Here is a 26,305-nt window from a genome sequence, read left to right as displayed (position 1 = left end):
GCTATCTACCAGGGCACACAAGAGCTCCCATTGGCACACAGCCGGCCAGCTCCATCAGACTGTCAACATCATAGCAGAGAGAAGAGAGAGTCAGTCTAAGAAAACGAGTGTTTAATCAGGAAACGAGAAGAGACGAGGGATAAGAAACTGATTACAGGAGAGTAATACCCCAGCCAAAAGAAACAGGATTGTACAATTTGTAACAACCAGGATCAAAACATTCTATGAGCCAGCAGTGCCCAGTGAGGGACACTCCTGAGAAAGAGCCCAAGCACTTCTGGCAGTCTCCAGGCAGCTCAGCGCAGTCATGGACTGACTGCCCAAGCTCCAGCCTCTGCCCTCAGCTGCTGCTGCAGAAAGCCGCCGAGGTGGCCCTGGCCCTGCTACTCCAGCCTCAGCTTCCCTCAGCAGGAGTTGCTGAAAGGGATGGAGGAAGCACTCACTGTGCACAGCAGTCCCAGCCACTCCCAACAGGAAATGGTGTGTGGAGTAAGAGAAGCCCATACAAAAAAAAAAAAGTTTACATATTTATAAATGCCAAAATAAATATTTAAGACAGAATCCCCAACCCCTCTAACATGTGCGCAATCACACTGCAAACTGCTCGCAGGACAGCCTCCTGGGGCTCAGGGAAAAAAGCAGTGACTACACCACAGGGCAGCCAGCTCAACTTCCTTCTCATTTCCTGATGCTTCTGAAGCCTGCAGCCCACTGAAAAGGAGGAGGAAGAGCGAGCAAAGCAGAGCGCCAACACGCAACAGTGCTGGAGAGGAATGTCATGGTATAAATACATCAGATCAGTGGTTTCCAACAAGTTAGAACTAAAATAAAAAAGACACCAGAAGGAAGGATGGTGTAAATGGAACTACAACTATGTTGGGCAAAGGGTTGTGTGTCCGTGGAGCTCCGCCTGATGTCACGGTGAGAAGGTGGTCATTTCCAGAGAGACTCTTTGCCACAGGTCCTTCGTCTGCTTGCTGCGCTTTAGGTTCTGGATAATATCATTAAACTGCATCATGCCCATAGGAGTCAGGCAGAAGGCGCTTCTGGCGCTGCGGATGGCATTCACAAAGTCATCGTAGTCAGCTGGAGTGAGATGGATCGCCCGGTGATGGATGTACTGGATGGGAACAGGGAAAGAGCCTTAAGGTATTTGCTCACCACTCTCATGCTGGTGACACTCAGAGGACTCAAGCTCACAGGGCAATATGTCACATGATCCTGTTACTCACCAGGAGTCCCGAGACTCAGTGGCTCTGGCAGAGGAGAACTATCTCAAAAGCCAGCAGTGCTGTATCCTACACCCCCCAATACAGCCAAGGCCAGTGCTCCCTCAGAGCACCAAAATGCAGCACAAGGCATCAGCAGGTGCTCTCCCCTTCATGAGCACTGAACTGGGCCATAGTACAGTGCTAAAGGGTCAGGTAGTGCTCCACACCACCAGTATCTAACCCTCACACTTCTCATTCTACAGGTTACACACGGGGACCCAGCCTGCTCACGAGACATCTGCTTTGCTAAGGCGTACGGAGTAAGTGGGTTTACGGAGTAAGGCTTACACTGAGTGGACAGGGGGGTTTGAAAACATAGCAAAGAAAGTTCAGAAAGTTTAAAAGCAGGGGTACCATTTGGAGTGAGGAAGACACAGAACCACCCCAGCCTTCACGGAGAGCACAGGAGGCAAGAGGCCTTGGAAGAAGCAGTACAATGAGTTCCTCTGTATGCAGCCTCCATACAGGCAAGTGATACCTATTCTAGTCCCTGCTGAGGGAGAGGGATGCATCAGGCAATGGACCAGTTCAGCTACCAGTACCCAAGGCCCCTTCTCCTCTGCACATGCACACATAGGCAGTACCTGCAAGGTAGGTAATGGCCTGGCAGCTTTGACAGGCAGGAAGACAGGCCACAGTTTACCTGCAAATAGGCCTGTTGGCACCTCTGCACCAGCTGGTGGAAGGCTGGGGTGCGCAGGTGGTTGTGCACATGGGCAGGGTTGAGCCTCTGTAGAGCTTCCATGATGATCTCCTGGAGCACGAAAGGGCTCAGTACCCCCTTGGCTGCACCAACGCAAAACTGATGCACGTAGTTTACACCTGCACAGGAAGGAGAAGTCAGAACAACAGTGTTAGAATGAGAGACACACAAGAAATCACATACTTCCCAGCAAGAACCTGGATCTGGAGCACCTTCTTCTCAGTGTAATGCATCCTCCAGCAGGCTTGGGGGAGACAGGCTAGCACACTCACAGGGACAAGAGAACATTCTGATTTATCCATCAGGTCTGAGGAGAAACCAGGTACCACCTCAGTCACTGGTATTTCAAAGTTCACCTGTCTTTAAGGAGGATATGAAAGAAAACTGATGTGGCAAGGTAACTAGAGAGACATTGCACCTTCTCCATTGTTTTCTGCCTGCCCATACAGGAAGCACCTAGATGTCCCAGCACTCAGGCCTTAAGGAGGCTGTAGACACTGCTTCCTACAGTGGAGCTTTGCCAGCAGGAGCAGCAGAAGCTGTGCCACCAGACAGGCTGTTTGTAAGGGTGGTTGGTTTTTTCAGTTCTTACTGCTTATGAAAGAACTAAAAAAATGAGCTGACAAAAAAGATCCAAGAGCAAAATAGAAGTAAAAACAAAACAAAACAAAACAAATAAAAAAACCCTAAACAATTGGTGGCTTGAGCACCTATTGCTATAAAAGGTTCTTTACAGAAGGTATAAATGTACATAAGAAAAAGGAATACCTACAATATAGTGGAAAGAGAAAAGAAAGAATTACTGTTAAAGAATGGAAGAGAGACATGCTCTGAACCCTATCCAATCTCATGTACTTCATCCAGTGCCTCAAAATTGAACAGTATGCCCACAGAACCCAGAAACTGGACAAATGGCTGGATGAAAGAACAGTAGGGATCTTCTGAAACACTCTCAGGAATGGGATCGACATCAGGCTCACCCAGTTTTTGAAGTTTCACTCCTTTGAGAGCTTTTTCCCACCATGGTCCAAATCCCAGCAAGTGAATTTCTGTTGAAGTACTGCTCCGAGCCTTACCTAACTTTGCAGCTAACCCAAGGAGCCATTTTACATCCTCTGTGTAGGGTGGGCTGCGGGAGAAGTTGTTGGGATGGTCGTTGTGAGCTCTTCGGCCAAGCATCTCCAGAGCCAGCATCCCTGTGAGAAAGGGGCAGCCACAGTCAAGCAGCACTTCTGCCCAGTAAGACTTAGTCCAGCATTTGACTCACTGCAACACAATCTGAAGGCCTGCCCTTCAGCAACAGAAAATTCCATTGCTGCAAAGAGTCCAGACAGAAACAAAAGGTTCCTCTTGGAGCCTGCCAGCACAGAAACTATCCGCAAGAACATCTGGATCTGCTGCTTCAGGCTGGGAAACCTGCACAGCCATCGCGCCTAACTAGAGCTGCAATGAGACACTCCACAAGCACCTACCACAGTGTCAAGCAGACAGCCCCAAAAGCTGCACCACAAGAGGTGTCCTGAAAGCAGTGTTTTTGATCTAAATTTTGCAACAGAGAAGCTACCCAAACCAACCTGCTCTGCTGCAAAGACAACAGGCCAACACTGAGCTGCAGTATTGCCAATCCACAAACATTTCACCTACGCCATTACAGTTTTTCAGGCAAATCTTTCCATTTAAACAGTTCTCAAATACCAACATGTGCCATGTCTTGATCTTCCAGACCTTCTTCTGCGCCTGTGCCTCTCTGTTATTCAGGTTATTAAACACCCTTCATGGTGTACCACTTAGCACTGTGATCTTTTCAATGACAACTGCACCCCTTTCTAGCTAACAAGTACTTTCTGCTCTAGCTTTCAACAAAAAAACTCAAGCAATCTTTGGACAGCTTTCCTTCCCTTTTCTTGCTGTTTTTCTTTCTTTGCTGGCTTTGCTCATCTTAGAGGTTCCCTTCTCCTTCCCCAGGCATCCACTGGGTTGGATCATAACTATGTACAAGTAGCTTACTACCTACTACAACAATAGCTTACTGAAATCTAAGCTCACTCACAAACCCTAAGACTGATACCCTTGTAAAAATGGCAGTTCAGGCACAGACTATCTCCTCATAACCAGTATGACTGGGAAAGGAATGCTAATTACACACTCACACTTCACATAATGTAAGTTCCCTTTGCATCTCTCTTCAACAACCTAACTGGAAAGGCACAGGGCACACCCCTCTGTGCCTCTGAAAACTCATCTGGTATTAAGCTAGAGGTGTACCTTCACCATCCATGAGCAGCAGGAGCCAAATACCATTTTTCCATACAGTCACAACTTGCACAGTCACATCCTCAGAGCCCTATCCAGACTCCTTTACGTACACCTGCTGAAAGGCAAGACTCTTCCCAGCTCTAACCCACTCAGCTTTCTCTTCTGCTCTGATGGTCCTGAAAAGCAATTGTTCAATCTTCTAAAGCTTTACCTTTTTAGCCTCCACACATGAACATCAACTTGCTTTTCCCATGACCCTAAGACGCCATCACTCCCAACAGTAGCAAACTGCCAAATGACAGTGAAAACCTGCAGCCCTGCCCTGAACCCCTCTCGAGGAGGCTGCAGAAACCCACTTGGCCATCCTTACCAACTCGGTATGCGGAGTGGAGGTAGTGCAGACCCTGGGGGCTCACAGGCTGACTGTGCTGCTCATCCTCGGCAGGAAAACCCCCTGTAACAAGGGAGTTGGGCTGTGAGGACAGAGGTGTCAAGGAAGCGCCCTGAATCGCTGGGAACGTTGATCCTGCATGGACACTGCCTACTGAAGAGAGCAAAACAGCAGCATTAGGACCCACCACCAGCCTAAAAGAAAGTTTACGTGGGACATCATCTCCTTCACGTGACTGCCCCCTGCCAATGTAGTGTTCTGTTCCCCTAAACAGAACAATACAGCAACCGAAACCCACAGATTTAAAACCGAAATACCATGGGCCAGGAATATCTCTGTTTTGATTGCAAGCTGGGCCTGAAGGGGTCAGTTACATGCGTGTCCACCTCTTCTGCAACATCTCACAAACACGCACAACATCTGTGTTTTACATGTAAACGCACGTGTTGACTCAAAGGTCTTTGCTATTATTAAATGAAATGTTTGGTTCTGCTTTCTTGTCCCAGGAAACGAGCACGTGTATGTCTACACCTGATGAGAAACTGCTGAGGAAAATTACTGAGCAGGAGCAGTATTAAGTCATTCAAAGATCAAGTCCAACAATGCAAGGTTCTTCCACTTTTGCTGTAAGACAGCTGTCACTCCGTTCAGGTACCATGCAGGAAGAGTGTTACTGGAGGCTGACCTCCAATCCATTCTTGGAAAGAACAGCCACTGCATATACTGGCAGCATGTATCAACAGTAATAACAGCAAGGAGACTCGAGAAGCTGTCGCCTTCAGACACTTAGCTAGTATGAGCAAAATCAAGGGAAATCACAGGTTTCAAGTGCAAATCCATTGCATTGTACCACCTAAATTTGTACTGACAGCAGTTAACACTGAGCCAGTAAGCTGTACTCTGATAACAGGCTCAAGTTTATCTAACTGTCCCTTCTCAAGAAAGGTACAGAGAGCAAAAAGTAAGGTTTGCTCGAGAACTCCAGAGCAGACATGCCATTAGATGTGTGCACGTTGTTACCCTTACTTCACGGTTTCATTGTGGTGCTACACCAGCTTGAGCAATGCTCCAAATTCCTTTTTTTTTTCCCTCCACCTTTACCAGTGAATGTTTGAATACCTGAGAACAATGTGCCTCCCAGGAAAGATCCATCTGACCTCCTCGACTAAGGAGACACACAGTGCCAAGCAACCCACAAAGTGGGGCAAAATTATGCTGCGTTTGAAGCCTGGCCAGGGAGAGTAACCCACAAGAATGAGATGAACTATTGCCAGAGCTCAAGTATCACCACATGACTACATACTCCAGGAACAGTGAAACTGTATTCTAAGAACTGAAAAAAGAAGTTTATGCAAGCCATAAACAATGGCAACTGGAAAGGGTGGGGTTATTTTTTTCTTTTATTATTTTAAGTGTTCTAGGATGAATTACCACTTTCTCGAAGGTTCATAACTCTTTGGAGGAGTACAGAAATGGTTTCTAACAAATAAGAGTCACAGAATCAGCTCAGAACTAAGGTTGTCAGCTGTTAGATCCTAAGGCCTTTAGGGCTACTCTGTTTGCTTTTGTGGTGGCTTTTTGGCATCAAAATACAAGATAAAAATAACTGAAAAGATTCTCCTGATACTCTGAATATGAAGGAAGCCAACACAGCTCTTCAGTGTTTTTCCACATACTAGTCTTCCAGCACCTGGTGAGTTGCAAAACATTGTACAAATAGGCAAACATTACAGCCTCTCCAGTGAGGGGATAAAGACTGGGTCAGCCATGACCAACTGGTGGAAAACCCCATGGCAATGACAGCATGTCCACAATTCAGTCAACATCTGCTATTCCAGTGCTACACACTACTTGATGGATCTTCACCACCACTGAAGCCCTAACACAACACGAGAGCAATCATTCCCATTGCCATTACCATGACTCTGCCAAAACATCTGTCCTCTCTACACAAGTTCCACATTTTGGGTACTGACTGCCTCCAATCTGTCAGGCAGGAAAAGACATTTATTAGTGCTTCTGTAGTGGAAGTCTGCCTGCTCCCTGCTTCCTGCACTCTATCCACCTGACCCAAAGGAATCACAAGAGCCTACTCATGATCATCTGTGCTCACCTTGCTCACCTTGCCCAAAGAAGAGGGGGAATTAGGCTCTTAGAAGTCAGAAAGGCCAGGAGGGCTCCAAACATGCTTTAGACTAAAGGCCAAAACAGTCTTATACTGGAAATTTAGCTAAACAGAAAGAAATCTCTGCTAGCTGAATCGGGCCCCCTTATGAATCCCAGTACCCCTGAGCATGCACATCTTTAGAACAGGGTGAATTTGGTCAGAACTCTTCAGAGCAATAGCCCTCGTTCCACCTGCAGTCAGTGAGGAACAGGACTTAACTGGGGTACAGCCCCAAGACAGTTAATAAACCTGTGCCACACACAGCCCAGAGCTGTAACACTTACTCGCTACATTGGAAGACAGCGACAGTCCGGTCTCACTGTGATAGGGATGCACGGCAATCTGCGTCATGGATGGGACGGGCACGCCAGGGAAGGACACTGCTGTAGCTGCCAGCGATGGTGTTGTTACAGAATAAGGGTACTGCGCTCCTATGAATGCTGGATGGACACCCTAAAACAGAAGGTAAGTAACAGTCATGTCTACTTTGCCTAAAAGTCTAGAAATTGTTAAAAACACGGTGTCCCCATGCAAACCCCAGAGCATGGAAAGTCCAGTCTGACAAGGGAAAGGAAGCACAGGAAGAACCTTGCACCATATGAGCATTACATCCGCTTGCTCCTCCTCCCATTAAAAATGCAATCAGTTTGCAGAAAACCACTCCAAGATCTTCAAAAATAGGCAAAGGTTAAAATAACCTTTATTTGGTTTTCCCTCTGTAGTCTCCATTTACCTGCAAGTTATCAAGAAAACAAGTTTTCTGTCCAGTGCCTTCTGAGAAACTATAGAGCAATAGAAATTAAAAACTACTGACGTATTATATTTTATATTCTCTTGAGACTTTAAATGCAGCCACAGAAGGCTGCATATCTGAGCTGGGAGGCCAAAGTAAATACCACCAATTGGCAAGTAAGTGAGAGTAGAAGCTAGATCTCAAGTCATGGCAGGTCTGAGCCCCATGCTCTTCCCAGTCTGACTTACTCCCTCTGAAGCAGCCAATAAGGTCACAGTAAATGAACAGGGCACAGTCAAAACTCACCTGTGGGTATGCTGAGCCAGGGACCGGGAAGACAGCTGGGCGTGGCACGTGCTGGATAGTGTGTCCAATATACTGGGGATTACAGGGGATGTGAGTCTGAAGGGTGGTGTACGGGTGGAGACCCTGCGTGTGTGTATGTGCCATTGCCGGCCCTGCCACTGTGTGCTGCTGGTACATGGTCGACCCCACAGAGATCACTGGCATGACTGTTGCTGCTGCAGTTACTGCAGCTGCCACTGTCACAGTGGTCGGCTCCGAGGTCACCCGGTTGTCCGTCAATCCACGTGCTGCTTCAGACGTGGCCCGTGCTCCGCTGGCACTGCAGCCAGTGGCACCTTCTCTCTGGGCTGGGGTCCCGCCAACAGTCTGTTCGTAAAGCCAGTACCACTGATGAGCTACTTCAAACAGGACTTCTGGGTACACACCACCTCCTTTGGCTGCCTCTTCTACTGCCATGCAGGCCTTTTCCAGCATCAGGTTGTCCTGGGAGCAGTGAAACAAAAGCAGAAGTTAAGAATGTAAAACCAGCAACACAAGAAGGAAAACTTACAATAGGAGAAAAGTATCAGGCACTCTAAAATGGCCAAACAGATGCTATGCAGCAGAATAACCAGTGTTATTCATGAAACATAAGAAACACAAAGAACTGGGATTAAGGCTGTGCAGTATTAAGAAGCCAACCCCACAAGTAACAGCAGCACATCCTCGATGCTAGAAATCAGCTGCACTAGCCAGCTGCCACATGATGCTCACCTGTTCCTTACACTGCACCAGAGCCCTCTGGATCTCATTTGGGTTCAGGGCATGGGCATGAGGCAGGCAGCTGAGCGCCAGTTCAGCAGCCGCCCGCACCATGTTGGAGTCTCTGGCCCGTGAAGCTCTGTCTGCCAATGATGCCACTTCTGGGGGAGTTAGATGTCCATCCCAACACTCGACCAAGATGTTCAAGGCGGCACTACCAATCTCCATGGCCTGCCCTAAGAGGAAGAGAGAAGACTCTCACACCACTGTATGCACAGCACAGTTACAGTCAGCTTTCCCTCAACAGCAGGTGCACTCCTCACTTCCTTCAGGAGCAGCAACAGAGCCCAGCTGCTTCCCTTAGGCTTCAAGTCAAATTTAGGCGCTTCCTCCCAAAACACATGACAGACAAGAGCCCTCAATAAACAAGTGGTGAGTGAGAATACGGTCAAAGTTAAGCTTAAGATGTATTTGAAATAGTGAAAGGAACTTGCTATAGCTGATTTTAGTACCCACAAACCAGTCTGGACTGTCAGTCTATTTCCATCACGTCAGGAAAACATGAATTTTCAAGGGTGTGTCTTTCAGGCTCCTAGAAGCCATATGGATAGGTAATACATTTGGGTGCAAACAGAAGGAGGAGGAAAGTGAAACACTGAACACAACCAAAGAGCATGTTCTGTCTCTTCAGTATACCCCTGAAGGTGAAGACCAGTCCCTGTGTGAGCAGTGGGCGTTTTGCAGTACAAACACGAAGCAAGAGGTCACAAGAACCTTCCAGGCCAAAGCAAGCACCACTGTGTAAATCACTGGGGCTCAGCTCCTATTGCCAGCTGCGCGAGCTGCTTACGTGGCTGCTACAGCACATCAGCATCACCATTTTCAGGACTTGTCTCCCTGCCCTTGTTTCAGGGCTTGTCTCCCTGCCCCCCTTCCTGCCCAAAAGTAAGCTTCCCAGTAAAGCTGTAACCTGTGATCCAAGAGACATGGGAGGAGTAAGTTCGAGAGAGCCAGTTGGGAGACACGAAGTTGTGCAGCCCTAGTGCATACAGCCCGATCTCAAAGGCGCAGAGGTGAAGGTTGCGGTGTGGTCCCTGGTGCCCACCGCTGGAGGAAGGGTGGGTGAAGATAGAGGTACTGCTGTTTCCACCTGCTTTGATAAGGACTGTCTTGGCCAATTCAAAATAGAAGTGAGCAGCTGCCTCTGAGGGTTGGTTTGGGACATGAGGAGCGTGGCTCTCCAGACGCCTCCCTTTATACCTAGAAGAAAGACAGAGGAATCTTTCAGACAACAAATATCCCAAGTTTGCTAGCTGGAGTGCAGAGTTCCTGTCTTTAGGGTCCAGAGGAAACAAAGTAAATTTTCCCAATAAAATACTTCCTGATGCACACATGCTAGCTCCCTGAGATCAGGCCTCGAGGTTGCCTCTGTGCATTGCTATTATTCATTACCTGCCAACTTCCACAGTCTTTGCACGGGCTCCCCCACTGGCTCTCCTACTGCCACTGGAAGAGGAGGATCCCAGCGAATCACTTGAAGAACTGCTGATGCTGTCGCTGTCCTGTCCTCTGCCCCAGGATGTTGTTGCCCATCCTCCACGCAGGGGACGCCGACTGAGCGTTGGAGAACTGTCAGAGGTGGTTTCAGGAGCACTGCTGTCAATACTAGCCATGCCTACAACACCAGAACCAGCACAAATGTCACCAGGGTTGGTAAATGGAATGCAGGTAGGCAAACCCCTAACCACATCACCTGCAGAACCAACTAAGATCAGTTGTGTTTTTACACAATTTATGGCTGCCAGGCATTCACAGCAAATTAAGAGATTAAATTAAATCAGTTTGGCCACAGATATCAGTGTGATTTTGTACTTCTTGGATTAAAATTCAGAAGAGTCTAAGAACAATATATCTTTAATTCCCCCCTCACACCATCACACCACCTCACTCCATCTGCCAAGCTTTGTGGCAGAGTGTAACAACAAGAAGCAAATATACATACAAAGTCAAGTTCCACAGATTGTATGAGTATGAAGAAAACCCTTCTGGTATATGCTGTGCAATCTTCACATCCTCAGCCCCTAACTTACACCCTTTTCAAGAGAAGTGTAGAGAAGCAGTAGCTTCTCTGAATTTGTTTCTGGATTCAGGAGCACAGTACTCCACTCCCAGAGTCCAGCAATCAATCAGCTCCAGGTATCTAATCCATCCCGCAGAACATAACTGGTGCGAGAAAGGTATAGTAACTTGCCATATAGAAGGGGGCAGGAAATCTGTGGAGCAAATCTTATTTTTCCATGTCAAACACCTCAGAGACAGTCAACTGCTTCTGTTGTACAGGAAAGGCTGACAAGTGGAATCACAGAATCATAAAATGGTTTGGTTTGGAAGGGATCTCAAACATCATCCAGTGCAAATCTCCCTGCTATGGGCAGGGACACCTTCCACTAGACCCCCTCAAAGCCCCATCCAGCCTGGTCTTGAACACTCCTGGGATGGGGCATTCACTACTTCTCCAGGCAACCTGTTCCAGAGCCTCACAGTGAAGAATTTCTTCCTAATATCTGATTTAAATCTCTCCTCTTTCAGTTTGAAGTCATTACCCTTTGTCATAACACTACGTGCCCTTGTAAAAAGTCCCTCTCCGGCTTTCTTGTGTGAATGAAAGAACAAGGGGTAAACCCCAGCAGACTGCCTAGCAGAGCACCAGATGCTGTGTGAGCTAGTCCATTCCTACCTGTGTGTTTCTTCTTTTGCCTGACAGGTGAACCCCAGCATCTCCCATTGTAGCCACCTCGGTTTCCAAGGGCCAGACGACTGGGGACCTTTCCTTCTTGTTTCAAAACAGTGGCCTCTGCAGCTGGCTCACAAGGGGACCTCTGAGAGCTTTCTGCATGAATAGGACAGTGACAAGGTAAATGTTATAATTTGTTTATGTATCTCTAAAATCAGTCATAGCCATTTAGAAGACATAAATATCAAAAGACGCGGGATTTTCATAAAATAAATGGTATTTATGAGCAGGATTATTTCAGTTTTCTTTCAGTATTAAGCACATCATCTGACACCAGGCCAGAACATTTAACTCAAGATTTGGAAAATATGCTGCAACTATGGAAAATTTTATTATTATTGCAGTCATCCTCAGTTAGTATCCATCTCTTTGGAAATAGTTAATAGAGCACTTACATTCCACCAAATGCTGCTGTGTGTGATGTCTGCCACCAATGTGGAAGCACAGCTTGAAACAAACCACATTGTGCTGATTCTGGTTAGAGTAGAGTTAATTCTCCTCAGAGCAGCTAGTGTTGAGCTGTGTTTTGAATTTGTGCTGGAAGCAGTGTTGATAATTCAGGCATGTTTTAGTTATTGCTGAGCTTACACAAAGTCTGGGCCTTTTCTGCTCCTCATACCACCCCACCAGTGAGTGGGCTTGGGATGCAGAAAAGTTGGGAGATGACATAGCTGTGAAAACTGACCTTGACTGACCAAAGGGATATTCCATATTATATGATGCCATGCTCAGTATATAAAGTTGGAGGAAGAAGAAAAAAGGGGGGAATTTGGAGTTATAACATTTGTCTTCCCAAGTAACCATTAAGAGTGATGGAACCTTGCTTTGCTGGGGATGGCTGAACACGTGTCTGCTCATGGGAAGCAATCAATTAATTCCTTGTTTTGCTTTACTTGTGTGCACAGTTTTTGCTTTGCCTATACAACCCATGAGTTCTCTCACTTTTATTCTTCCAGTTCACACCTCCATCCTATCCAGGGGTGAGTAAGCAAACAGCTTCATGGTGCTTGGTTAAACCAAACTGGCTGGGGTTAAACCGCACACATGTATCTCTAATGACCTTCAGTAATCTTTCTTATCTATCTTGCATGAAGGCACCTGACTCAGTGTGTAACTTTTTGAAATCCTGCACTTCTGTGATACAAATCTAAAAGACAGAGGTACAGTAGATTTATGTTAACTGGTTATACAACTATCTCAAGACAGGACAACCTGAAAACTAGCTTGAATTTCTTTGCAACAAGAATGTGTATAGAAATGGATAGAGCCAAACAGATAATGGCAGAGTGACATTCTAGTAACCACCAAGGAGTCAGATGGTAATATAATGACTCTGACTACTTCACTATGCTACAACAGAAAGGTTTTGGCATAGCCCTTACAAAGCACTTCTTACCCTGTGCACTCTTCTCCACGAAGTTCTCGGGACTGCTCTGGACTGCAGTGCTTACAGTAGCTTGCTGAGTGACAGAAGTCCCTGGAAGCTGCTGGATAGCTGCAGTGGACTGGGCAGCATGTTTGGAAGGAGATTTTTGATTTGCAACTGTAGGCTTGCTGGATGAGTAGAAGGAACTCAGCGTCTGTGGTTTGTGAGTTTGACTCTCTCTGTCCAGGAGTTTGTCTAAAATCTTTAACAAGGGAAAAACCAAAGGCACTCAGCAGAAGGCTAAGAGGAAAAGTACCAAATCAACTTTCTGGTGGACAATAAATTCCATTTGTTGGAGGGAAAGAACAAAAACACTTATTCTCTAGAAGGTAGGCATCATCTTCCTGTACCGAGGATCGGCAATGCACAGTTCAGAGCCATGGGATCTGCATTACATGAGGAAGCAAAGATTCATTCGTACTCAGTAATATTTCCATTTTCTCTTGAAACAACCACTGGTTTTACTTGAAAAGTACCTAAAACTCACAAAAACGAAGTAATTCTGGTACATCAGGGACAGAATGGAACACTCTAAATTTAGTTCTGCCAGTCATCAGATGCTCTTGTTTAAATCACAAAAATTCTGTGCTTACCATTCAGAAAATCCTGTCATACACTACAGATAAACTGGCAAAGCCAGGAGAGAAATTGCCTTCTATAGCCTGCAGTAACATTTTCTTGTCTTAATTTATTATGTAGTTGGGGAACAACGTGTGACCACATTTTACAGGTTTGTCCATTTCTACTCTTCATTTTCCACATGAAATGAATACCACAAATCTGACAGAGCATTTAGTTGCAGATGATTGATATCACAGTGTCCCTGTTATTCCCCAGACCAGAGTATAGCAGAAGTGTTCTCCTTTAGGAGACAGAAAGACACTAATAACATACTTCGTGCTATGTAGAAGAATTTGTGAACATAAAAGATTAATAAAACCATTTCTGAAGCATCAGCAGTTTTCAATATTTTTTTCCTCTTTTGGGGTGGAAGAGTAGAGTTTTACCGTCTCCTTTGGATGAGAAATAAGACACAGGTATACTGAAATAATGTATGAAAGAGGTGAGAGGTTAAGAAACAGAGGCTTTGCTAGATCATACTGTTCTGCAAGCCAATATCCCTGCAGCAAAACACAAGCAATCCCCAGACCACACCCAGACTGCACACTGAAAACCCTTGGGAAAGGACTTGTTTTAGCAGGTAAACAAAAGCAATAAAAGCAGTGACAACACATCTCCTGACTGGACCTTAAGAAACCTATGGAAAGAGTACCTCTCCAGGGCAATGCATACTGCACAGTCAGATTTTGCATCAGTGGAAGAATATAAACACCACAGTATAGCCTGTAAAACATCAGTACTGACACAGCAACTTATGCTCACTGGCTAAACCATCAAATCCATTAAAACCCAAACACAGTCTGCTTTCCATCTCTCTCTCCCCTTTCAAAGGGAAACTCACTTTCTTCAGCTTAGACTGATCATCCTTGTAAGTGATCATCAGGGCAAGTGCCAGATCCCCTTTCTCCCTTCGCGTGCCTTCACACAACAGAGGATGTTCCGCTTCGCTGACAGTTGTTTTCATACCTGCAGGCCAGAAAAGAGGGGATGAAGAGACAAGTGAGCCCATGGGACTACACTACATCCTGAGCACTATCTATACCTCAGACTAATTTATTCACCTCACTGTTACAGGCAAAAGAACACTTTTTCCCCCCTATTTTTCTGTTAACTTCAGAAATAGGTCATGAATAAACAGGAGCTGCCGTCTGCTACAACTGTCAGAACAACCGGATGCTAATATGCCACAGGAAGAGTCCAGGCAAGCCTTAACCCCATCTTGAAGCAACCTTTCTGGTTTCTGCAGATGCTACAAGCCAGCATTCCCACACCATAAATAACTCATTTTCCTCCTTTCCAAGATGAGGCAACAGAGAACAGGTCTTGTTTAATCCATTGTATTCCTTTTTACATACTGCTTTAGAACAGGCATACAGTGGTGTCATCATAACAAATATATATATATAATCACTGCTTTGTTGTTGAAGCTGATAAGTGAAGCAAGAATACACTACCGTGCTGCGATCCTGAATTATATGATAATGTTTGAAAGCACTTCTGCTTAGTTAGTCTTTCACTAAGACTAACCTCTTGAAATGATTGCCTTTTGTTTTCTAAAACAGTCCATCTTCATTAAAGTCCAGGCAATACACATTCCATGAAAAAAGAGCAAGCAGAAAGCTAAAATTCATGTTACTACTTTAACATTCAGTTCTCATCCCATATTCCCCTTCCATTTTTCACAGCTTTGCAAAGACATCTCAGCCCTGGCATGTAGAATCCTTCTGCATCTGGTTCTGGCAAACTGTGCAAACACTTTTATTTCTGCACCAAACTGGAATGAACTACTAACTCTCACCATCAAAATGGTGCAGGATAAAGAACATGGATGAAGACAGAGTTTTCTTGTAAAAGGTTCTTACCAAGAGCAGCAACAGCTGCCTCAAAACCAAGCTCTTCATCTCCAGGCATTTCATTATTCCAATTACGGCTTGGGGGTCTAGAGCCTGTAGGAGAAACCACTGAAAGAAGACAATAGGATTAGTATTCAGCTTCCAAACCTAAGACCTCAAAGCAAAACACATTTCTGAGAGCTTTCTGAATTTGCAGACCTTCCTCTGGTCCTATTCCTAGCCTTGTATCAATTTCAAGATCACAGAACCTTATGGGGTTTTTTTTCCATTTCTCTCTAACCTCAGAAGGCTCCAAACCAGGCAGGTATATTGTCAAGTCAGCCTTCTAATCCCAGGTTGTCGTGTTCTTTTTTAAATACTAGGATTTGTATTACTTTCTTCTTACTACAAACAGCATAAGAGCAGCACAGTCAGTCATTTATAACTATTTCACAAACACACACAGAGTGCTGAAATGTGGTAAGTGTCCAGTTGTTTTCAAATGTAAGCAGAAGCAAAAACAGTTCCACTGGGGAACAAAGTACTCCTAAAGCAACATGGAGGGAAGCACAAGCAAAGAATAACGATTAGGCTGTTCTTATACAAAAGACAGTTTTCTCTTCGAAAATTCCTCAAGACCTAGCCTCTCAGAATGTGCCCTGGACACACTGAGGCCAAGGCAGTCAGTACCTGGAGTGCACAGGACATCAAATATAAAGCTTGCCAACATCAGAGGCAGGACAGGACGGTAATCACATAATGTCCCTTCTCGCAGTTCTTCAGCTCTTCCTCGAATAGTGTTCATCTCATTGGTGCCCAAGGGAATCTTTTTCAAGAGGGCTGCAATCTCAGATTCCTGATAAGCCAGCTTCACCTGGTAGTATCCACAAGGAAAAAGAAGAAGCTGTCAACAGCATAGGCCCTGTGGGCAGTAGACCATTTCTCCCTATACATAAAGTACAGCAATGGTTTTTATTGGATTATTAAATTATAGCAACTCTTAGTAGCCTAGCTACCCTTACCATTCTCTCCGCAGTGAAAACAGGTTTTCAAATCTAATAACAGTCTTGCCTCATATTTATACACAAACTGTTTTGCTCTAATTATCAGTCAGCTGTATACAGGAAAAAGGTATCAGCTTTCCTAAGAACATCAGCAGAAGCGCCTGACTGGACAAGCCAGTGGAAGAAAGGACGCTATGTCAAGTGATATACCAATTGGAGACAACAGAGACTGATCAGCAGCAGGGGCACATGGTGGCAACACACATGCCATCAGGATGAAGACATTTCACTACTTTGTTCCTGTATTCTCTCCATTCTTAGCACGTGAAAGTCATTGTTTCCTTTTAGGTAGCAAGTGACTGTCAACCTCACAATTTTCTGATTAGACCTTAAGAAGTACAGATAATTAGTGCAACCAGTGTAGCTGGTGGATATCTAGCAACAATACACACCTTGAGGGACTGAACAACGTTGCAGTGAAAAGCAAGGTGGTTGTAAATCACACAGACGTAGTAAATCACACTAAGGTCTTAACTGGACACTTCATTTTTCTAAACGGGAATCTTAATAGCCATCAAGGAGTGTCCAAAATAATATGCTTCCACAGTGCATATCCTCACTTGCATGAGATATCAGCAAGAGCAACAATTTTCAAACATGTAACAATCACACCAATTCACCCTAGGGAATAAGTTTCAAACCATGTCATTAACACAAATATGGACAAATACGGGTATTCAGAGATGGCTTTCATTTCCCCAGATAAGTGAAGCAAACTGGGAACATATTTAAGATAAGAAGTAAACTGTTCTAATCAGAATAATATATTCATAAAAGATTTTGTACTCATTTAAATATTTTCAGGCCTATAGCTCCACGTGAAATCAAAGGTCTAAGCTTCCTATCAATGAAGGTAACAACAGATGAAGTGATGTTTCCAATCATTTTTCTGGTAGATCAACATGTGCTTTTGGGATGTGCAACCAATTCATTTAGTCCCACTGCAACCAATTTTGAGGAAACATATAAAAGCATAACCAAGCTTTAGGAGAAATGTGAACCATGTGAGCAAACGCATTTCAGCAGAACAATGCTGTTTATGGATACTGCCTTTCTGAGATACTTCATACCTCCAGAGCCTTTGTAGAAGCAGGTGGTCTCTGCAGCTCCAGAGCAAACATTCCTATTTGGAAGGCCAGGTTGTGGTACTCCAGACGCTCACTCAACACAGTCAGCAAGAAAGCAGCTTTAGACAAGGTGTTTGTTGCCATCCATGTCTGCTTGCTGGTTGATACCTTGTTCTTTTTGCCCTGTTTGAGGAAGAATTTTTCACAGGACACTTTCCTAAACATTCTAAATGCTCTATGCTTGTCCCCCTGTTATTTGCAATAACTAACAGAGAGAAGAAAGAATAAAATACATTTAAATTTTATTCCCTTTGAGGAGGGATCTCAAATTCCAGTGGTCATTGTTGAACATAATTACTTTCCCTATATCACTCCAGCACAATACAGCGGAAGAGCTGGCCCGTGATAAGACATGTCCACTATTGTACTGATGCTGTGCATGCCTGTCCCTTCCAAGGGAGCCCTTCCATACCACAAACACTGCTTAGTGTCACTACAAGTGAGTTTCCAGAAATTTATGCTTATTTCTTTCCTCTCCAACCCTCTTATCCTGAAACAGCAAAAGTACTAACATACCTTTTTATGGCTGCTGTATGACCTCATAGCACACGGTAGCACATATCTCTTAAACAAAATATCAATTGAAGCTGATGTTAAATACAGTGTTTTGTTCAATTGATTTAAAATAGATTCCTAAAAGAGCTGCAGCTTTTAACAGACAAACTAAGTTTGTCTCTGAAGCATAAGGAAAAGCGAAGCAGCTTTTAACTAATCTCAAGTTTCTGAAGACTTCAAGTCCCTGTTGAAAGGCCTCTTATTTTCTTTCTCCCTTTTATTCACAAACACACAGAGAGCAATAAGGCACAGTAATGACATCTAGAGTTCAATCCCAAGGAAGCATCAGTGAAGGGCCCCAAATCACAGTAAATGAGGAATGCCTGGGAATGCTGTTGTATCCACCCCACATATTCCTTCTAACTTTCTCTCTAGCTCCAAAACTAGACAAGCTCTCTCTCTACCTTAGTTGGTGGCTGCTCCACTTTGAGATCTGGAGGGTTGGCCAGTAGGTCCCTGGCAAGCTCTACAGTTAAGCGGCAAGCTTCATTACTGTATCCATGTGCATACAGGGCCTCTGCACAGGCAAACAGGATCTGCAAGAAAGAACAGATGGTCACATGCAAACCACACTGCCCCGGCCTGCAGTTAGCCTGCTCAAATCCCCTTGTCACAAAGACTGCAAACACAATTCCTGATTAACGTCAGCAGCAGGTGTTCTCAGAGCCCTCCTTGCCTGCACCTTCCCCACCACTCCTTGAAGCACTTCCCTAAAACACCCTTTCTTCCGTGATTAAGTCTCATCCTCTCTCCACGTGCTATAAGAGATCAGAGAATAACTCAAAAATACCCTAAAACCCAAACTGACTGACTATAAATATTTCATAGAATCACAGAATATTCTGACTTTGAAGGGACCCAGTAGGATCATCAAAGTCAAACTCCTGGTCCTACGCAGGAGACCCCAAGAATCACACAATGTGCCCAAGAGCGTTGTCCAAATGCTGCTTAACTCTGTCAGACTTGGGGAACTCTGTCACTTCCCTGGGGAATCTACTCCAGTGCCTGACCACCATCTGGGTGAAGAATCTAATGGGTGAAGAGTCCTAGTATCTAAACCTGCCCTGACACAACTTCATGCCATTTTCTTTCAGCTGTTTGCTCATACAGGTGCAAGCTCTAAACATATTTTGTGATTATAGGAATTTGACACACAGTCTATTTAGACTGCCTCTCCTTTTCAGAGAATTTCTGCTTACATGGTGGGCTTTAAATTTTTCTTGCTAAGCATGTCTCAGTCTTACTCATTTTTAATTCCAGCTCAATTTTGCTGTTTCCAAGAGCATAAAAAAGCACATTACATAAAAAGCACACACAGTTTTGTCTCTGTCTGTAAATCCTGGAGTGTGAGATGGGACTAGCTAAAACTGAGACACAATTGCAGTTAGCACAGAAACAGGGAGTCAAGCTTGTGGGAAACAGATATATGCTACCACTGCCTTAAGAATGTAGATACTTTATGACACAATGGGTTATGAGGACATTATAATTAAGCACTTTAACAACATGGTGGGTTAAGTGTGACTGCTAAGAGGGTGGTGAGATCATGATTTATATAATACAGAAAACCACAAAACAGTGTTTTGAACTAGATTCAGCTCACCTCCATCCGGTTCTCTTGCTCCAGAGGCTTTATACCAGCAAATATATCCTGTTCCTCTTCATTTCCCCCTTCAGCTTTGTCATCATCTTCCTTGGCTACCTCTTGTGGATTCAGATAGTACACCTGGTAATCATCTTCCTCTTCTCCATCATCCCCTCCCCCCACTGCACCATTCTCTCCCACTTCTTCTGGCTTCAGGCTCACACCACCAGTGTTCTCATCTGCAGAAGGCAGGTCATCATCACCACTGCCCATCTCCCCCACAGGATCCTTGGGCGATTTCTTGGCCATGGAACTGCTCCTGACAGTGGGCTCAGGTCCCTCAGAGAAGTACACCCCACCATCCTCCTCAAAGGCATCCCTGTAGCTCCTGCTCAGTGGGCTTTCTGTGAAACTAAAGGTGTTGCTGGCTTCCGCCCCGAGCGCCAAGCTGCTGTCATCCAGGCTCATCTCTGCCAAGTCTGGCTCCAGAGAACTGTCTTCACTGCTCATGCGGCGTTTCCCACTATGTTTACTGGTCAAACCTTTGCTCACCGGCAACTTTGCTTTGCCCACTGCAGTCTTATACACAGCTTTATCCCCTTCTGCTGAGAGTCGTCTCAGAACCCTCTGTGGTGTTTCAGAGACAACTTTCCGCTTTCCAGTAAGTTCCTTTGGACGAACTGCTGGCTCCTGGGGAGAGGGCCGCAGCCTGTCCCCAGGCTGCAGACATGGTCCCCCGGGCTCCTGCCCGTGGCTTCTACCAGCCTCACAGGCAGTTTCTGAACACTGCAACCGGCAGCTCCTGTGCTGGATGGCCTTTACCCAACAGAATGAGTTCTTCTTGTCAGTGCTGCTATATGTAATCCCAGGAATGGGATAAGCTTCCTCCCAGTTGAAGTAACAGGCTTCCACAGCTGGCTTGAAACCTTGGAAGAGCTTCTCCAGTGATTTCTTGTGCTGACCCCTCTTAACATTATCTATGACTTTCAGCTGCCACTGTCTGAGCTGTGAGCAAAGGTCCCTGCGCCTAAGAGAAGTAAGAGGATAGGTTAGGAAGCAGACACAAAAAGGACCTGCAACAAATTACTACTTAACACACAGAACACCTCCTTCCTTTGGCCAGAAACATCTTCTGCTGAATTAAGTATAGGCAGCAGTAGTAAGAAGACAGGCTGAAGAAAGCAAACAGGTATATTAACAACCAAGTCCTTGACAGGTCCATAATACGGAAACAAAATGTGAACACTACCAACATGAAAGTACAATACAAACTGCAAGGTTTAAAATTAAATACTGTCTGCCCTGTTTGCTTATCTGCCCTAAATAAGGTGTTAGAGATGTGAGCCTCAGCAGCCTGAGACCAGTGAGTACCATGGGGAATTGTTCTTGGAAACACCCATGAAACAATTTGCAGCAGCTGTGAAACTACACTGTGAATAATTCTAGTCAAGACATTCACAAGTAGAACCTACACAGCCTATGCAGGAAAGCACACTGACAGATAGTACCACCTAATCTGCCTCCCAGACACCTACCTACCTCTTTACCCTGATGTGCCCATACAGAGCCCAACAATTTAATTTAGACAGTAGCAGGCTGTCCTCAGGAGAATAAACTGTTGTAAAACATAGGCACAGAACAAGTAAGACAACAATAATTGATGTTCAAATAACTTTGAGGAAGAATCAAGTTGGTAGGTCTATATAGCCTTAAATTACATAGCGGTTTGTCCCATGCCCCATATTGCTAAGGGAAGAACAAAACAGTTCTGCATTTCCCAGCTCTAAACCTCACATAGGGCCCAGGCACATGAGCAAAATAGTCTGAATGGATTGATGATCTAATCCAAAGAGAGGAAAAGACACTTCTAGAAATTTCACCAGGTGTCTCAATCAACCGCCAGTTTGTTTCTGCCACAGATTTCAGACATCTGAGGTACAACACTTCAATCAAAGAACAAAATAAAAAATTTAAAAAATGGGGTGCCCCAATTTAGGTGCAAAGGGTATTAGGACAAAAGGGACTAAACAAAATGGACTAGTTATATTTGTCCACTCGAGAAATTAATTAACAAGGGACCAGACCAGTAGGGTTTAATCAATGAGAAGATTTTCAGAAGGAAAAAGAAGGAGTGGGAACTACTCGGGAAAGGTAACATAAGAATGAGAGCCTGCAAAGTCTCCTTATGATTCACTGCAAAGTATAGGAAGGAAAAGTAGAAGAGGGTTCTTCTTGGAGACTATTCAAAAACCGAGAGAATAGGTAATCAAGCCAGAGTATTTCAATTATTCATTAGCTCAAGTAGGAGATCAGAGCAAATTTGAACTGTGTCAAATAACACAAATTAGAATATACATAGCACAGCTTCATACTTTATTAATGGCCAAAATCTTTTATGTTTTTTCTATGTGATTTGATTGATGTTTGAGTTTATTTTAAGTCTCATTCCCCGTTTCCTACAGTTTTTGATTTGTCTTCAACTCCTATATTTAGCTACTTCATATTGTAAAGTGTACACGACAGAAACTGCATCCATTTTAGTGTCCTTGATGTACCTTACATAGGTAGGGCATTTTATTAATGTTACACAACAATTCACAGAAAGCAAATCCTGTTAATGTGTAATTGTATTGAAAATACCATCCTGTTTTCATTTGTTCTGAGAAACTTTTCCTGAAAATTTATAGCATATTAAACTAATCAAATATATTTTACACACCACACTTTGTAGACAAGATGCACAAAACAAATTATTGCAATGTCAACCACAGTATCTCAATATGAGCTCTCAATTCCTCTCCTGCTATTCAACTGGTGCTAAATAAAGATGGCAGTGATTCACCAAGGCACAATATGGTTTAGAAATCTGCAGAAGCCACACAATTTTTTCTCAGACAATTGGAAACACTGAAAATCATACACTGGTGACACTGTTTACCAATGCACTGCAGAGAATAAACTCCCTCAGAGTTTTCATCTTGAAACACACAACAGTGAATGACTGGGCTCAACAGAAATCCATTAAGCTGCTGAATGGTTAAATATAGAAATCATTAAAATTAATTGGTAGCTGGTGCTATCACTCAAACAAATGTTCTCCACTGGGACATGACAATGTAGAATTGCACCCATACGTAAAAGAGGAGTCTCGGAAAACAAATCATTCAAACTACTTGATCTTGCTAAAAGTAAGCAGCAACAGCAATTAAAGTAATTACAGTGCTCTGAACCTTACATAGCACATAGTCCAGAAGGACTAATGGTTGAACAGGTAATGAGGTAATGATACAAACACAAGAAATCTACAGGATGAAACTCTTGAGTGTGCTTGAGTATCACAGAAATTAAAAAGAGACCAAATCTGATTCTGGGGCTCACCTCTGTGGACTAATAGTTGGGTCGAGGACAGCCAGCCTCCAAAGAACCACCATCTCATCACACATACTTGCACAAGCATGAGCAGCCACTTCTGACTGGCCATTGCTGCGTCCTGTGTGCCCACTGGCGCTGCTGTGTGACGCAGACGTTCGCACACTGTACCACCAGCCGGTTATCTGCAGGAGAAACACCTCAGTAGAGCTGTGTTGTGGCCAACATCTCACCCCCTGTTCTCACTTAACCTCATAATCACAAGGAAATGGGATCTGTGGTTAGTACCATGTTTTCTTTTGACTCCAAAATAACTACAATCATTAGTATTGGTTTGTGAGAACTAAGGGCCTCAAAACTTCCCTGGTTAGAAGGCACATGCTCAAAGAACAAAACACTCACAGGAGGTTCACTTAGAGGCCTTCACACTTGGAGGGAAAAAGGGAACAAACGTGATAAATAAAGCATTCCCTTTTTCCTGATCAAAGTTGAGGTATGTGATGGAGCAACAAGGAAACTTACACAGCAATTTATATTACAGACTGAGATCAGTGTCCTGAACTGTCAAAGGAAACCTTTTTCCTAATATTATTTTAAAAAATATAAAAAGATTTACTACTTAAATGCACTGAAAGGTATCTTCCACAAAGATGACAAAAGAATCAGAGATTCTATCACACAACATATATGTTCAGATTTTATCAAAGTGACAGCTCATATGTGACATCCTTCGTTTAAAAAAACAACCCACAACATTAAAATAAATCACCTTCATTGGGCAAAAATCGAATCAAATATGCTGAACAAAAGAAATCAGACTCTACATATTCATGCCAGAAGGACTGAGGCATTTGGGGAATACAGTGTTATCAGGACATAATTAAATCAGAGCAAGAGCAAACTGTGTCATCATTTTAGCGTGGAGAAACACATGCCCATAATGCATACAGACTATTAAAAGAATTGTATTCGATTGTATAGATGCATAGCACACCAGTCACTGGCTCTGCCCTGGTTCCCCAGAATTTCCCCCTGCTCCACAGCAAAGAGGTTTGAATACCTGCTCATAGTTGAGACACTGGTCAGTCAGAATCTCCAGCAAAGGAGCTGCATTGCTATCCCGTCTCTTAAACATCTCCCGCACAATGGAAAGCAAGTTCCAGATTCCTTCAGGTTCTCTTCCTCGCAGGGGACGCAGGAGACAGGCCCACTCAGCAGCAGCTGGTGGCTCCGTGGAAGACAGATACATTGAATTCACATCACTGCAGGTAAAACAGAAGAACAAGGATGAGAAAAAATTAAATCAAGCACAGTCATATAAAATCCTGAGTAAAATCTACATGCAGAAATATATTTGCCCCTCCAATGGGACAGATATGCATAACCTAAAAGACTGAATGCATAATGAGCCTAAGAACACCACACAAGCAAAATACTGTGAAAATACAGTCTGTTCTACTGAAATAACACTAGACAGGCTATGAAGTTCAGAAGAGTGACTGTGAAACTGAGGATCCTTCAGCCCAAGTCATCACATAAGCCTACAGGCTATATGGTGAATGGAGCTTACAGATTACATGAATATCACATTTTCCCTTTAATGGGAAACAGTTTACCTGAAAACGACAGGAGAGGGTCCACAGAATTTATGAAGGGTTTTCTTTATGTTGTCACTCAGAGTAGATTCATCTAAGTACCAGGTGCTTTGATCTGATGCAGAGGGTCCAGCAGTGGGATCTTACGAAAGAAAAACACAGGTACAGTTTGCAGGCCTTGAATATATTTTACTCTGTATGTTCAACTACAGAGTTTACAGGGAGTACACAGGCAGTGCTACTCAGTTTATTTCACCTGTTGCTGAACACCCAACTCAGAATTACCTTAAAATGCTACCATAACGTTACCTTCAGCGCTGACAACGCTAAATTAGGAGATATGTCTGGCATGCTGAAAGGCAGCACTACAACCTGTGAGATCAGGAGAAATTCATGGACTGTGCCAACAGAACCCTCACCAAGTTCATTGAGAAAAGTGTACATTTCTGTATCTGAGACAGAAAACCCCATGCACCAGTATAGATGGAAAACCAAATGGCTGAGTAGCTGATAGGGTTTGGTGATTATGGTAGATGCCAACCTCCACAAAAATCAATGGCAAACTTTAACTGAAAACACAAAACAGAAAAAAAGATCTGCAAACTGGGCTATATTAAGAAAAGCACAGCTAGCAGACTTAAGAAACTTAGTTCATCCCCTCTACCTGGCACTGGTCAAGTTATATCTGGGATATTGTATCCGTTTTTGGGTCTCCCAGTCCAGAAATGATGCTGAGAAACCAGACAGTGTAGGGAAGTGATTGTCCCCCTGTACTTGGTACTGGTGAGGCTGCACCTTGAGTACTGTGTCCAGTTCTGGGCCCCTCAGTTCAGCAAAGACATTGTGGTGCCGGAGTGAGTCCAGAGATGGGCAACAGATCTGGGGAATGGTGTATAGGGTAAGTCCACTGAGGAGCAACTGAGGGAGCTGGGGTTGTTTAGCCTGGAGAAGAGGAGGCTCAGGGGAGATCCTATCACTCTCTACAACTACCTGAAAGGAGGTTGTAGCCAGGTGGGGGTTGGCCTCTTCTCCCAGGCAACCAGCGACAGGACAGAGGACACAGCCACAAGCTGCACCAGGTGAGGTTTAGGTTGGACATTAGGAGGAATTTCTTCACAGAAAGAGTGATTAACCATTGGAATGGGTTGCCCAGGAAGATGGAGTCACTGCCCCTGAAGGTGTTTAAGAAAAGACTGCACATGGCACTTAGTGCCATGGCCTAGTTGACAAGGTGATGTTTCGTTAGAGGTTGGACTCGATGATCTGAGTCTTTTCCAACTTAACTGATTCTGTGATCTAGTGAAAGGGGTATCAAGATAGTTGGGGGCACAGAGCACATGACCTATGAGATCAGACCAAGGAAGATGGGTTAATTCCATCTAAAATAGAGAGGGTCAGAGTGATCATTAATCAAAAACATAATGCAGACAAACTCTTCTTTGTATTAGAAGAGGATAAAAAAAGGGTATTCATACAGGACACTAGGAAAAAATTCTTGACCAAAAGAGTAATGCAGCACTAAAACAGGAATACTCTAACATCTCTGGTAACCAAGACTTAGCTAAACTAGCCCAAGTCACAGCTAACCCAATCTAGTGTTGCAAACAGTCCTGTTTCAAGTAGGAATTTGGAGAGGTCCCCTCTAATCAACATTTCCAGGAGTCTATAATTAACACCGAATTATAAAGAAAAACACTTTGTTAGAAAGGTGCATTGCCTGATGCTCCCTTCCTCTGCCAACACTCTGAGGCATCCATTATACCAGCAAT

General features: G+C 44.2%; 1 protein-coding gene across 2 annotated transcripts in view; it reads right to left on the bottom strand.

Annotated features, from left to right (window-relative positions):
• Positions 1 to 90: 90 nt before the first annotated feature.
• Positions 91 to 26,305, bottom strand: part of ZSWIM8 (zinc finger SWIM-type containing 8) — a 57,256-nt gene continuing 31,041 nt past the window's right edge. The window contains exons 7-26 of one of the 2 annotated variants that reach the window (XM_051800747.1): positions 24,558 to 24,678; positions 24,002 to 24,203; positions 22,951 to 23,126; positions 19,591 to 20,599; positions 18,392 to 18,523; positions 17,376 to 17,555; positions 15,932 to 16,115; positions 15,272 to 15,370; positions 14,251 to 14,375; positions 12,759 to 12,990; positions 11,306 to 11,458; positions 10,021 to 10,243; positions 9,539 to 9,828; positions 8,581 to 8,804; positions 7,828 to 8,310; positions 7,073 to 7,241; positions 4,601 to 4,774; positions 3,051 to 3,170; positions 1,915 to 2,093; positions 91 to 1,120 (exon numbers count right to left, since the gene is read on the bottom strand). In XM_051800747.1, coding sequence (XP_051656707.1) covers positions 917 to 1,120; positions 1,915 to 2,093; positions 3,051 to 3,170; positions 4,601 to 4,774; positions 7,073 to 7,241; positions 7,828 to 8,310; positions 8,581 to 8,804; positions 9,539 to 9,828; positions 10,021 to 10,243; positions 11,306 to 11,458; positions 12,759 to 12,990; positions 14,251 to 14,375; positions 15,272 to 15,370; positions 15,932 to 16,115; positions 17,376 to 17,555; positions 18,392 to 18,523; positions 19,591 to 20,599; positions 22,951 to 23,126; positions 24,002 to 24,203; positions 24,558 to 24,678 — 4,679 coding nt within the window. In that variant the 3' untranslated portion in view covers positions 91 to 916. The remainder of the gene's footprint in view (positions 1,121 to 1,914; positions 2,094 to 3,050; positions 3,171 to 4,600; positions 4,775 to 7,072; positions 7,242 to 7,827; positions 8,311 to 8,580; positions 8,805 to 9,538; positions 9,829 to 10,020; positions 10,244 to 11,305; positions 11,459 to 12,758; positions 12,991 to 14,250; positions 14,376 to 15,271; positions 15,371 to 15,931; positions 16,116 to 17,375; positions 17,556 to 18,391; positions 18,524 to 19,590; positions 20,600 to 22,950; positions 23,127 to 24,001; positions 24,204 to 24,557; positions 24,679 to 26,305) is intronic. The other variant, XM_051800748.1, reaches the window with a different exon arrangement.

Source organism: Manacus candei, unplaced genomic scaffold (assembly GCF_025592945.1).
Source record: "Manacus candei isolate 608988 ecotype Guabito, Panama unplaced genomic scaffold, ASM2559294v1 h1tg000050l, whole genome shotgun sequence".
Taxonomy (NCBI): domain Eukaryota; kingdom Metazoa; phylum Chordata; class Aves; order Passeriformes; family Pipridae; genus Manacus; species Manacus candei.
Note: the sequence above shows the minus strand (reverse complement) of the source record. Positions and strands in the feature narration are given on the sequence as shown.